The following is a 12840-nucleotide window of genomic DNA, read 5'->3' as shown; positions in this document are numbered from 1 at the left end:
TTTATTCACTTTTGAGAAAATGTCTGCCCAATACTCAAGTCCCAATAACTATAGTTTGTCTGTCAGTTTTTCTTTCAAGTAAAAATAGTGTTCCACAAAATAGAGACTTGTTCAGCTTGCAACTCAAAAAAATCATGATTATTTTCCTTGAGATAATCATCATACTTCATTACACAATAGAAATGTTTTATGCATACTTCCCGTTTTGTCCTACAGAACGTTAAAAAGACACGTACTCAAGGGTCAAGACTCAATAAAATAATTTTTACTGCTTCATCAAGGACATTTTTAAGTGAAATTGGACTTCTTTTCAACTGCAAGTACATAGTGTGAAGACTACAATGACTACCAGTACAATTTGGTACCAATCCTTGATTCATGCTAAGGTGTCAGCAGTTTTACCCACCTTTGCTTTTGCACCACTAGTGCTTTTGCAACACAGGCAAAAAGGCAAATGACATCTTAATATTATTAGAAAAATAATTTTGACCTGACACACAACCAGACTCCAGGGGTCTGCTGGTCTCACTTTGAAAACCACTGTATTAGGCAAGTCAATTCCTGTTCTCTATATGGACACCTGAGCACTTAATATTATGCTAATCAGTGCCTTCATAAAGTAATACAACCTTCATTTATACGAAAGTCAACCACATGGCCAGTAACTGAAACAAAGATTGTTTATAGCACCAATGGGCATCACTGATCTGTTAATGGTCCTTATCCATTGTCCTTAAACCTTAAGATAGGGTCACAGAAGTTTGTTTTAATCTGTTTTAATCAGTATCCTAGGGCAGTATTTGATCCAGATCCAGTCAGTCCTAGAGACTCAAGAAATCTCAAACTGAGCTGACGTGTACTTAGGTATTTTCCTTGATTGGTGACAAACTTAAGCAGTATGGCTTTCACTCCCATACTATCAATTCAATACAGTAAGGATCCTTAACCTGAAGTCCATAAACCCTCCTAGGGTAATTTAAATAGTTCACTAGTTGATTAATTATCAGTGACAGGTATCACTGTCATTTTTTCTTTCTTTTGGTGAGGAAAATTGTCCCTGAGCTAACATCTGTGCCAATCTTCCTCTACTTTGTATGTGGGACCTTGCCAGAGTATGGCTTGATGAGTGGTGTGTAGGTCTACAGCCAGGATCTGAACCCATGAACTGCGGGACGCCGAAGTGGAGCACACGAACTTAACCACTATGCCACTAGGCCGGCCCCTCACTGTCATTTTTGAGAAGCAATAAAGACCTCCAAAATGAGGAAAAACTTTAAAAAGTATTTCCCAAAGTATAACCTCTTCTATCTAATGAACTAAAATATATAGTCAAGAAACTTACCTCAAGTAAGAAGTTTTAAAATTCAATTAGAAAATCCTGACAGTTTCTCTATTAATAAAAAGTCCCCATACAACTCTAAGAATATGAATTCTATTAAGAGCAGAATAAGATTACCACAATATTGTTTTAATTTGCCCTTTTCTGCATACCATAAACGTGCTCCAAAAGGATCACAAGCTAACTTCATTATAAGCCCACCAATTAAAGGCAAAATAATAGACGCCTACTAAAAAAGCACTTGCTATTTTACAACAGAGGTGAAAAAATAGCCACACATACAAACAAAGGTAGTATTGAAAAAGATGTGATGAACTGAAAACCAAGTCAGAGGAAAGGCATACAAGCAGGGGAGTAAGGAATTATTAACAGACAAGGTAAAGAAATTTGCAGCATGGTCTACAAATGGCCCAAGAGAAATAAACAGTTTTGGGGACCTCCAATTTAATAAAATGAGTCACTAGTTTTTAAAAGACAGAGGAATAAATGACCTAAGATTTTAGAATATTTTGAAAGGAGCTGTGAACAGCAAAGCTAATGGATAATGGGATGTTCAGAAGAAACAGGTGCAATACACAATAAACACTGAACTTAATTTCTCTATTATAGAATTTAAAAAAAAACAAAACAACAACAACAAAAAACCTCTGGAGAACTATGCAAAGAATACCAGGATTTTCTTTTCGATAAATAACCCAGTAATAGGCTATGTCTTCAGAATAATGTGTAAAACAGAATAATTATATGAATATTCTCAGAAAACAGAAAAATTTATTGAGGACAGCACTGCCCAAACTCTGAAATACTGCTTTGAGCTCTTTCTCTTAGCACAGACAAAACTTTGAATCCTTACAATAAATAGAATAGATGTCACAAAAACGGCTAAATACTAACAATTGAGTAATTAAAATGCAACTTAGTTTTCAGGGAATTGTTAAATCTCCTAGATAAGTTATATCCTAACAATGTAGACTTTAAAGCATTCCAATAGCCCAAAGAGAACTGGAATAATAACACATCCTCAAAACTATTTTACTAAATAAATTCAAAAATGAAATATGCACTATCTAAAAGTAATGAGAATTTAAACAAGAGCACAAATACACAGCTATTGAAATGTTTCTCATACGAAATTAGACACCATTGTCCAAACATATTACTGTATTATACATTTAAATGCTTTTAGTTGCAAGTTAGGAAAAATAAAAAGAAACTAAATGTCCTTATTTTTTCATGCAAAATTAAGTATACAAACTCCACACCATTTTTCCTATAAATACATAATTTTAAGTATAGTCTATCTGCTCAGCTTTAATCGTGGCATCATCTTTCATTCTTCCCTTTCACACACTGTATCTAGAATTCTATCAATTCTTCTGCAATAGTTCTTTTTTCTTTTTTTTTGAGGAAGATTGGCCCTGAGCTAACATCTGTTGCCAATCTTCCTCCTTTTTTCCTTTTTTCTCCCCAAAGCCCCAGTAGATACTTGTATGTCATAGTTGTACATCCTTCTAGTTGCTCTATGTGGGATGCCGCCTCAGCATGGCTTGATGAGCGGCGCATAGGTCCGCGCCCAGGATCCGAACCGGCGAGCCCCAGGCCGCCCAAGCCGGGCGTGAGAACCTAACTGCTATGCCACCAGGCCAGCCCCAATAGTTCTTGAATTTGCTCCTTCTTCTCCAATCATACAGTCCACCTTGATTTAGGACCTCACCACCATAAGTATAGATGACATTCATCACTATCCACCTGTCTTCCTTACTTATCCCTGCCTGTTCCCCTCCTTTGTTCCAAGCACTAATACAATGTAAGTTTCATTGATTCACTGGGGTATTATCAGTATTTAACAATAGTGTACATAGTATATGCTCAATAAATATTGGATGAACAAATGAATTCCATACTCAACCTATTCTTCAAACTAATGCCAAAATGATTTTCCTAAAATATTACTTTTAATCTCCTAATAAGGAATTTTAAATGGCTCTCCAATGCCTGCCATCTGCAGTCTAAATTATACTAGTTAACTTTCCAGTTTCCCATAATCTGGTCTACTCTGCCTATGCAACTTTATATTCTACTATTCCCCAATTTCATTCCTTTACTATAGCTAGTCCCCCCACCATCTCCCAAATCATAAATACAATATGCTTTTTCCTCAAGCTGCTTCCATAGCTTAAAATACCCTTCTCTTCTCATCTATGGCTACCCAAGTTCAAACATTCTTCAAGGTTTAAATCAAATCTAACTTGCTCCCTATTTAGGCTTCCCTGACTATCCATAACTCTAGAGGCCAAACTTAACTTCTGACTAACTTCTAAACAGTAGGGTCACCTAATCTACCCCCACTACCACACATACACACACTCAAAAGAAACATATAAAATTCACACAAATTAAAGAAAGAAAGAAAAAAACCAAGCTAATAACCAGAGATTTGTTTTCAAAACACACTTGGGGATCATTCACCATTTACTATAGATTCATCTATTCAGTTGAATACTTAACACAAATACTTAACTTTAAAACAATAAAATGAGATACTACAAGATTCTGAATCATCACATGTATATTCTATTTACAAAGGTGGAAATGTAGTTTAAGTCATTTGCAAAGATTTTCAACAAAGATTTAGAAAAAACTAAGTTAACCTTCAATTATGAGAAAACTCAACACTCCATTTTCCCTGAACATTCAAGTTAAGTAAGATTATACTGTGGTTCACTTTTTTGTGTGTGTGTGTGTGAGGAAGATTAACCCTGAGCTAACGTCTGTTGCCAATCCTCCTCTTTTTGCTGAGGAAGATCGACCCTGGGCTAACATCCGTGACCATCTTCCTCTACTTTATATGGGACGCTGCTACAGCATGGCTTGACAAGCAGTGCGTCGGTCCGTGCCCGGGATCCGAACCTGCAAACCCCAAGCCACCGAAGCGGAGCGCACGAACTTTGCTATGCCACCGGGCCTGCCCATGACTTGTTTTTACCACCTCACCTCAAGCAAAACATAACACAGGTAGGGAAAATATCCAATAAAGGTAATTAAAACAATAAGGGGACAGAGAGAGAACAAAAGGAGAAAAATAAGAAAAGCTAAAAAAGTAAAGCAAACTAAATTATACTATACTAAAACTAGAGAGTATACTCAAATTTTTGAAAATTAATAAAGTTATAAAAGGTCTTCATTCCTTCGACATTTACTGAAAACTTACAACATACCAAATCTATGCAGGCCCTGGTGATATGTAACACAAAATCTCTAGCCTCTAAATGCTAATTATCTAGTCATATCACTTCAACAATTTGGTAAAGGTAGATAAAGGATCATAGGGGAGAGAGCAATGAACTCTGCTAAGGGACTTCACAGGGTGTTAAGGGATGAGTATGAATTTGCTAGGCAAAAAAAGTGGGGAAGGCCAGTCTAGCGGAAAATGATTATCATAATAATAGAAATAAAACAGTAAAGACATCAACAGCTAACATTTGTTGAACACTTGCTATATGCTAAGTATTGTGCATAAATTATCCTATTTGAGTCTCATAATAACCTTGTGATTCTCTTTTTATCCTGTTTATAAACGAGGAAATTGAGAAGTAACTTGCTAAAGATCATACAGCTATATAGGTGACACAAAGAGAGATCATACAAAACTAAGCCATGAATAATCATGACTTATTTGAGGAAACATAAACAGGTACGTATGGTATAGCAGAGGACAATAATAATGACAGCAACCAGCACTGGGGATACAGTGGTCAACAAAACAGAAAATAGATATTATCCTTGCCTTAGCAGAGATTATGTCTACTCCAGGAAGGAAATATTATCTCCCATCTTATAGATGTAGGAACTGAGATCTGGAGATGTTAAGCAAATTGTTAAATTGTTTAAGGTCACACGATAATAATTAGCACAGTGAGAACTGAACCCAAGTCTGACTCAAATCCTAAGTTCATTCCACTTTACCACACAGCCTGTCTATTATTCAGTCATACAACACAAGTGTATCAAGAACCTACTGTACGTCAAGCACTATGCCAGGAATGGAGAGATGAAAGATATAGTCCCTGGCTTCAAGAAATTCACAGCTTAGTCAGTAGAGTCAAGCACACCAAGAAGTGCAATACAATGGGATAAATGCTATCGCCAAAGGATACATGGGTCATATAGAAGCACAAGGAGGAGGGAGGGAAGCCAAGTTATCAAGTATTTCAAATATAGATCTGTATAGCTATCCAATGGGGCTGAATCACAGAGAGTAATTCCAAATATTGTTTTGATACTATTAACAATTTTCTCAATACTTACAACTCTAACATATCCATATTTTCAATTACTTAGGTAATATGAATAGCATATTTTTTAAAGTTTAGAATTACAAAATTAACTACAATATCACAAATTCCTTGAAAATTCACAGCAAGTAATATTTGTAATTGGTTACAGAACTGCACGATATCTCAAACAGGACAATGATTATTTCTACTTCACTGTCACCAAGCCCTGTGTCTGACAGCTAGCACTGAGGAAAAAAGATTTCATTCAGTTGAAGTAGGAAAATGCCCTGCAGCATGCAGAAGAGCTGGCCCATCATTCCAGATCTCTAAATAGCTTCCCCTTCCCATTAGTTAAAGCCTTCCCATTAGTTAAAGAAGACTGATGGCATGTCACAAGCTCTTACACATATTCTTTTTTTTTTTAAAGATTTTTTATTTATTTATTTATTTTCCCCCCAAAGCTCCAGTAGATAGTTGTATGTCATAGCTGCACATCCTTCTAGTTGCTGCATGTGGGACGCGGCCCCAGCATGGCCGGAGAAGCGGTGCGTAGGTGCGCGCCCGGGATCCGAACCCGGGCTGCCAGCAGCGGAGCACGCACACTTAACCGCTAAGCCACGGGGCCGGCCCTCTTACACATATTCTTTGATTCAAGGAGCTACTCAATGAAATCCAGGATTCATCTCTGAATACAGTGAATCCCGAGTCAGTGAACAGACTCCGAAACTGTAAGGCAGAGTTGGTAAACTGGCATGAAGAAGTCAACTCTTTACTTTCAGATTCCAGATCCAAATTGGTAAATCTGGAGTCACTAAATTAATCAATATTCTTACTCTTAATAAACACTTTAGATGAAAAAAAAATTCTACCATGAGACTCCTATAAAAAAATTCTATGTCACATCTGAAAGCAAGAATACAAGACTGGCAAGGCAAAAATGTAATTATACGAACAGATTTCCACTTCTGCCCAAGATAGAATAACAGGAACCAAATTTACCCTCCTGCCTGAAACTGGAAAGAAAAAAAACACAAAATACATGAAGTGTTTTTCAAGACAATGGACATCAGGCAACAAGGGACAGTAGACCTGTGATAGATGGGAAACACACAGATGAGTCCTACAACTGCCCCAGCTCACTGCCTTGAAAGAGTTTCTAGGCCACAGAACAGGGATGGAGAACCCAGGGAGAGCACAGCGGTCTCCCTGAGTTGACAAGATGCAACTTAGTCTGGAGACAGCAAGGTGACTGCCATATACAAGACAAAGTACCTAGAGGAAAGAGCTGCACAGAAAGATCCAGAGATTTGCAGAGGATATCCCACAACTCTTCAGCTGAGTACTTATCAGCATATACATGTGAGGAAACTACCCAAAGAAGTGAAAGAACCATCAAAAAGGGTTACCAGAGGGGAAGGGGGGAGGGAGGAGGATGAAAGGGATAATTTGGTATATGTGTGTGGTGATGGGTTGTAATTAGTATTTTGGTGGTGAACATGATGTAATCTATGCAGAAATAGAAGTACAATGATGTACACCTGAAACTTTTACAATGTTATAAACCAATGTTACTGCAATAAACAAAAAATTAAAAAAAAAAAAAAAAAAAAAGGATTAGAGAAAACATCACCCAGAACTTACACAGGTCCAGGAATAGTTTCTGTTCCCACCAGCCAGAGTACTCAGAAGGGTTTTGACTCAATAGTGCAACAAAGTGGTACTGCGTAAAACAACTTAAAAGCAAGACCTGAAAAGATCAAACTGTTTCCAAGTAATTTAACTGCATCCCAGAACACAGCCCAAGAATATTTAATGAAATAAAAAACATCCAGCACCCAGCAACAAGGTAAAATTCCAAATGTCTGGCATCTAATCAAAAATTACCAGGCATGCAAAAGCAAGAAACCACAATCCATAATGAGGAGAAAAATCAATCAATCAAAACCAACCCAGAAATGACACAGAATTAGTGGACATGGACAGTAAGCCAGTTATAACTGTATTCTCTATGTTCAAGAAGCTAGAGAAAAGACAAAGTATGAAAGCTATAGACATGGAAGATATTAAAAAAGACTGAATTTCTCGAGATGAAACTACAGTCATGTGTTGCTTAACGACGGGGACACATTCTGAGAAATGCATTCATTGTTAGGCAATCATTGTCGTGCGAACAGCACAAAGTATACTTACACAAACCTAGAAGGTATACCCTACTACACACCTAGGCTGTATGGTACTAATCTTAGGGGACCACTGTCATATATGGCATCCATTGTTGACCAAAATGTTGATATGCGGTGCACGACTATATAATGCCTAAAATGAAAAATACGCTGGATGGGATTAACAGTAGATTAAATATTACAGAAGAAAAGATTAATGAACTTGGAGACATGGCAAGATTACCCAAAATGAAACAGAGAAAGACTGAAAAAAAATTGAACCGAACATCAGTGAACATCAAGCAGCTTGATATACATGTAATCAGATTTCCAAAAGGGGGCGAGAGGGCAAAATATACACATATTTGAAGAAATAACAGTCAAAAATTTTCCAAATTTGATAGAACCACAAACCAAACCCATAGATCAAAAAAGCTCAACAAACTCCAAGCAAAAGAAACATGAAGAAACATATATAAAGTTTCATTTGCAAAGGGTTCTCACTCACAAATTCTATAACCAAATGTGATACAGAAATTACTTAGACTAAGGCTAACTTTTAGGTTAACTCGCTGGGTACAGTTTCAACTGAGTACAGTTTCAACTCAATTTAATAGAGTTCATTAAATCAAACATTAATTTGAATAAAGTGCTTAACAGAAATCTTAATGATTTCAAAATTAGCAAAACATAGCTTTCAAAACAATGTAGATTTTGTTGCCCTATTAGGTAAATAATTTATTAAAATAAATTTGTGTTGATCTTATTTTAGCAAATTATTTTTTGAAAAGCTAAAGCATACTTCTTCCTTTTTTTATTCATTTTTCTTTTCCTTTAATTTATATAGGTCATTCAGAACAGAATTAGGACACTGAAAAAACTTTTAAAGAAACTGAGAGGTGGAACTGAAAATAGAAGCACATTTGAGGTTTGGAATGGAGCTAGTCCTCCCAAAAAAACAACCTGGCAACCACTATTCTGGAACATCGTTACTTTCAAAATATACATATATATATTTTTAAGTATAAAACTGTACTCAAAGTGAAAACAAGCTGAAGTGTCTGTTTTTAGCACCTTGGCTAACTATTCAGAAGTCAAAAAGATCTAAATATTTTTTGAAATTAGAATCATTCAAATAAAAACCATTAAAGTGGAAAACTAAAGTAATGTATTTTCCTATTTTTGTGAACACACCTTTTTTTAGGGTTTAGCATACAAGTTCAAAATTTTCTGTCTAAAAACAAGCAAGAAAAGAGACATAGGGGAGTAAGTTCTGAGTATCTGCTGTAATGGCTACCCTTCCTGTCATGTGTGTTCCCTAAAACAGAAGTCAATTTAATTATTCTACCCTTTTGCTTAGGATATAGTGGAATATTGCAAAGATAAAAAGTAGTTCCATGGGAGAGCTGCCAAAAAATACATTTACTATCCCTGGAAATAATTAATGTCTATCTCCTTTTTTCCTTTCTTAAGGAAAAAGATATACACACACACTTAGATAACATATATATTTCTCTGAGTGCCTCTACAAATAAAACACTTTTGTAAAACATATAGTAGTATAATACTTCCCTGTAGGATCAACAAATACCTGAAAAACAGCACACAAACCTCTTTGAGCAGAGAGACTATAAATCTCTTCAAGCACACAGACTAAGAAGTTACCACTGGAACAATTATTTATGGATTTGACTTCTAGCCTCTTTTAAATTAAAAAAAAAATCTAAACATAAAAATAACTTCCAATAAAATACAGAATTGATACTTTATATGCTAGGTTATTAATCTATTAATAGACATTCTTTAGTAACAATTATTAATAATGTACTAATTCCCACATACATAAAAGATAAGTGTCTTGAAATTGAAAGTTCCAAACTACTCTTGTAATCAGATTCTATTCAAGAGAAATAAAGCTAAATACACATTATTTTGAGCACAACTGTAACATTCAGTTTGATAACCTACACTGATGTACTTAGAATGCATGTATGCTACAATACCTATAATGATAAAAATTAAGAAGTTTTTATTTCACTGATTCAGCTACCAATACGATTTAAATACTCAATTCTCATCTCAAAAACAATGTCCTACTTAATACAAATCCAATATCATAAATATAAAAAACAAAGATTTGCCTACTAAATCGTTATTTAGTTGTCATCAAGATTTCAGTTACCTGCATTTCAAAACTAGCTCTAAGAATACCTTAAAATGATCCCCCAAATATTATTCTAATAATTCACACAATAAATCATCTAATCAGACTTTAGTTATTGTACGCATTTAAATTACTTGTTACAGTAACAGTCCTCACCAATCAGAACTGTTGTTTGAAATTCTCTCTTCTGAAATTTGTTATTACTTCACCAGTTTCAAAATCGGAACCATTTATTTTTAGACGCAAAGGTTAATAAGAAACATTTCTGCATCAAATGAACATAACTTCACAGTAAAGGCTTTTCCTCTCTTAGGAAACTATTCTCATTCTCTCTCTCATCTTACCAAATTATCAAAGAGGGCACAATATGGTTTGGATTTCAGCACTGAAGACAATAAGCGACGATATATGGCTGGCAGAATAAAAAATTAAAGTTTCACAATTTTAACAGGTATAATTACTGGGTTGTGATAAATAGGCCGGGCATGTAATATTATTACTTCTTTCAAGGTCCAATTCTGAAACCACTTGAATTTTTCTGGCCAATAAACCAAATTAGGAGCTTAAAACATAGTCTCTAAATTCACAGTATCGAATTTTTCAAAGACAACAAGTTACGTAGAAAAGAAGAGAAGAACACTTACATTTGGAGCATGACCTGGTTCAAGAATACCCCATCCACCAAAGCCACATATTCATCCAGGTTGGTCCCATTTCCTGCAGCCAAGGATCCAAACGTTTTAACCTAGAAGAGAACGATCATCACGACACGAACGCCCACCTCCATCTCTGCAGCCGCAAATAATGCAGCAAAATATACAATAAAGACACCCCACTTACCCAAGTGACCAAGGGGCTGGTCATGAACTGCTCCAGAAGGGGAGTAAAAATCTCGTTCTCCATTTTACAGATAATGTATTTGAAAAAAGGAACTACCACAAAAATACGCCTAGGGAATTGGTCACTAAACGTTGAAAAAGTAAGCAGAAATCAATGCAAGTCCATTTTGACACGGGAAGAAAATCCCATCGTGAAGGGGGGGAAAACTCTGCCTCCCCAAAAAACACCCCAGAGGGAAACGAGCCGAAATCCCGAGAAGTGGCTTCGACAGCAGCCACGAGCGGCAGTCTGAGCTGGAAATGTCTGTACCGGGCGAGGAGGGGCAGAGAAAAGGCATCTGGAGGAGGAGGAAGGGAAAAGGGGCTGGAGCAGCAGACAAAAAGCCCGTCAAGATTGCCCAGCTCCCGGAGGAGGCAGACCAGCGAAGCTGCCCCCAATGAATTAATCTCAACGTGGGCTAAATGAAACACCACGTAAGATATCACGAGCGGCCGCCAGGCTCGACCCCCGCGTTCTGCTCAACACGTTCCACTGCCGCTTCGACCCGCAGAGTCTCCCCTACCCGCAGCCCCTCACCGCCGACAGGCAGGGCTCGCCCCTTCCCGCCGAGCAGACATCATCCCTCCGCCGCCCTCAAGCCTCGCCTCCAGCCCCCTTCCCCTCCCGGGGGCTGGGGGCTTGAATGTGTGTCCCTAACCCCCCAGTTTCCTGAGCCCCGCCAGCCTTTTCAGTGCGCCTCTGGGAAGCCCTGGCACAAAATCACCACAGCGCTCCAGCCTCCTCCTCCGTCCTCTGTGGAGGAGCCAGAGTAACGGCCTCAGAACCGCAGTGCCGCATCACACCCCGCACCTCGCCGCCCAACCAGCGCTGCGAGCCCGCCGTCAAAGGGAGCGCTGCTCCCTCCGCGCCCATATCCTTCCGCCGACTCCCCGCCCCTCCCGCGCCGCAGCCTCTGGATTGTGGGAGAAGAAAACCGCTGCATGAGCGCGCTCCCGAGCGAGCGCGCCCTCGGGCCGGCCCCGCCGCCGCCCAGATCCTGGCGGCAGGCGCGGGCGCGGGCGCGGACGCGCGCTCGCTGCAGCTGCTGCGGTGGCCGGCGCCTCACTCGCGTCCAGAACGTTTGCCAGGACCTGGGGGCGGGGATGGGGAAGGCAGAGGAAGGGGTCTGTCTGCTCGCTCGCTCATGCCTAATTATGGTTTATTTCCTCCCCGAGTGCTTTCTTTGATGTGTGAAGCAAAGGGAACAAAATCCTTCTCTTTTAAACATGAGGGATGCAGACAGTCTTTTTCGGACAGTTTGATTTGATCTGTTAAGCGTGCTTTCGCCAGCAAAACGGAATAGAAAAACTCACTGCAGCAAATAGCAAAGCAAGTTTGAGCCGCAAACTTGGTTTGTGTTTGTTTTTATTTCCTTTTTTTTCTTCTTTTGAAATCCAGTCCACTAAAGCATGAATGCTCTTCAAGTTGCAAGTGAATGTGGTAGGATTTTAAATAACCAAAGCTGTCTTTCAACACGTTGGTATTCCTTGACTGGAGCAAACGTGATTCAGACATTGTGTTGGATTATTTGGCAATGAAAAAAATCCAAACAAAATCAAGAGCTGCTAAGAGGAAACATTTGGAAGTCATCCAAGTTGGGTGACAAACAGATTACATATCTGTCATAAATCTCTATGCTATGCACGACTGGAACCATCCAAGTAATTTTAACAGTTCCCCAGCAAAATCAAATGTTACTCGTCTTCATTTCGAAGGAAAATAAAGACCTTTTCCCTGGGACAAAATGGGCATGTAAAACCATTTTTTTGAGAAAATAAATATAGTATTATAGTTTTGCAGTGTGTGCTGTTTACATTTACGTAATATCTACTTTGAGTACTTATATGATATTTTAAATTAGCAGTAAAAATGTTTTCGTCTTAACACTAAATTAAGAAGTTTCTTAATTAGGTGGTTGAGAGCCTGGAATCTAGAGTCTTCCTGCCTGGTTCAAATCCAGGCTCCGATACTTACCAGCTGTGTGCACCTAGGCAAGTTACTGAACCTCTCTGTGCTTTA

General features: G+C 38.1%; 1 protein-coding gene across 10 annotated transcripts in view; it reads right to left on the bottom strand.

Moving 5' to 3' along the window:
• The window catches only part of CCDC88A (coiled-coil domain containing 88A), a 113026-nt gene extending 101764 nt beyond the window's left edge, over positions 1–11262 (bottom strand). For all 10 annotated transcript variants that reach the window (XM_058551214.1, XM_058551215.1, XM_058551218.1 and 7 more), the window contains exons 1-2: positions 10783–11262; positions 10587–10687 (exon numbers count right to left, since the gene is read on the bottom strand). In XM_058551214.1, the coding sequence (XP_058407197.1) occupies positions 10587–10687; positions 10783–10845 (164 nt within the window). In that variant the 5' untranslated portion in view covers positions 10846–11262. The remainder of the gene's footprint in view (positions 1–10586; positions 10688–10782) is intronic.
• Positions 11263–12840: the final 1578 nt, after the last annotated feature.

This window comes from Diceros bicornis, chromosome 12, assembly GCF_020826845.1.
Source record: "Diceros bicornis minor isolate mBicDic1 chromosome 12, mDicBic1.mat.cur, whole genome shotgun sequence".
Taxonomy (NCBI): domain Eukaryota; kingdom Metazoa; phylum Chordata; class Mammalia; order Perissodactyla; family Rhinocerotidae; genus Diceros; species Diceros bicornis.
Note: the sequence above shows the minus strand (reverse complement) of the source record. Positions and strands in the feature narration are given on the sequence as shown.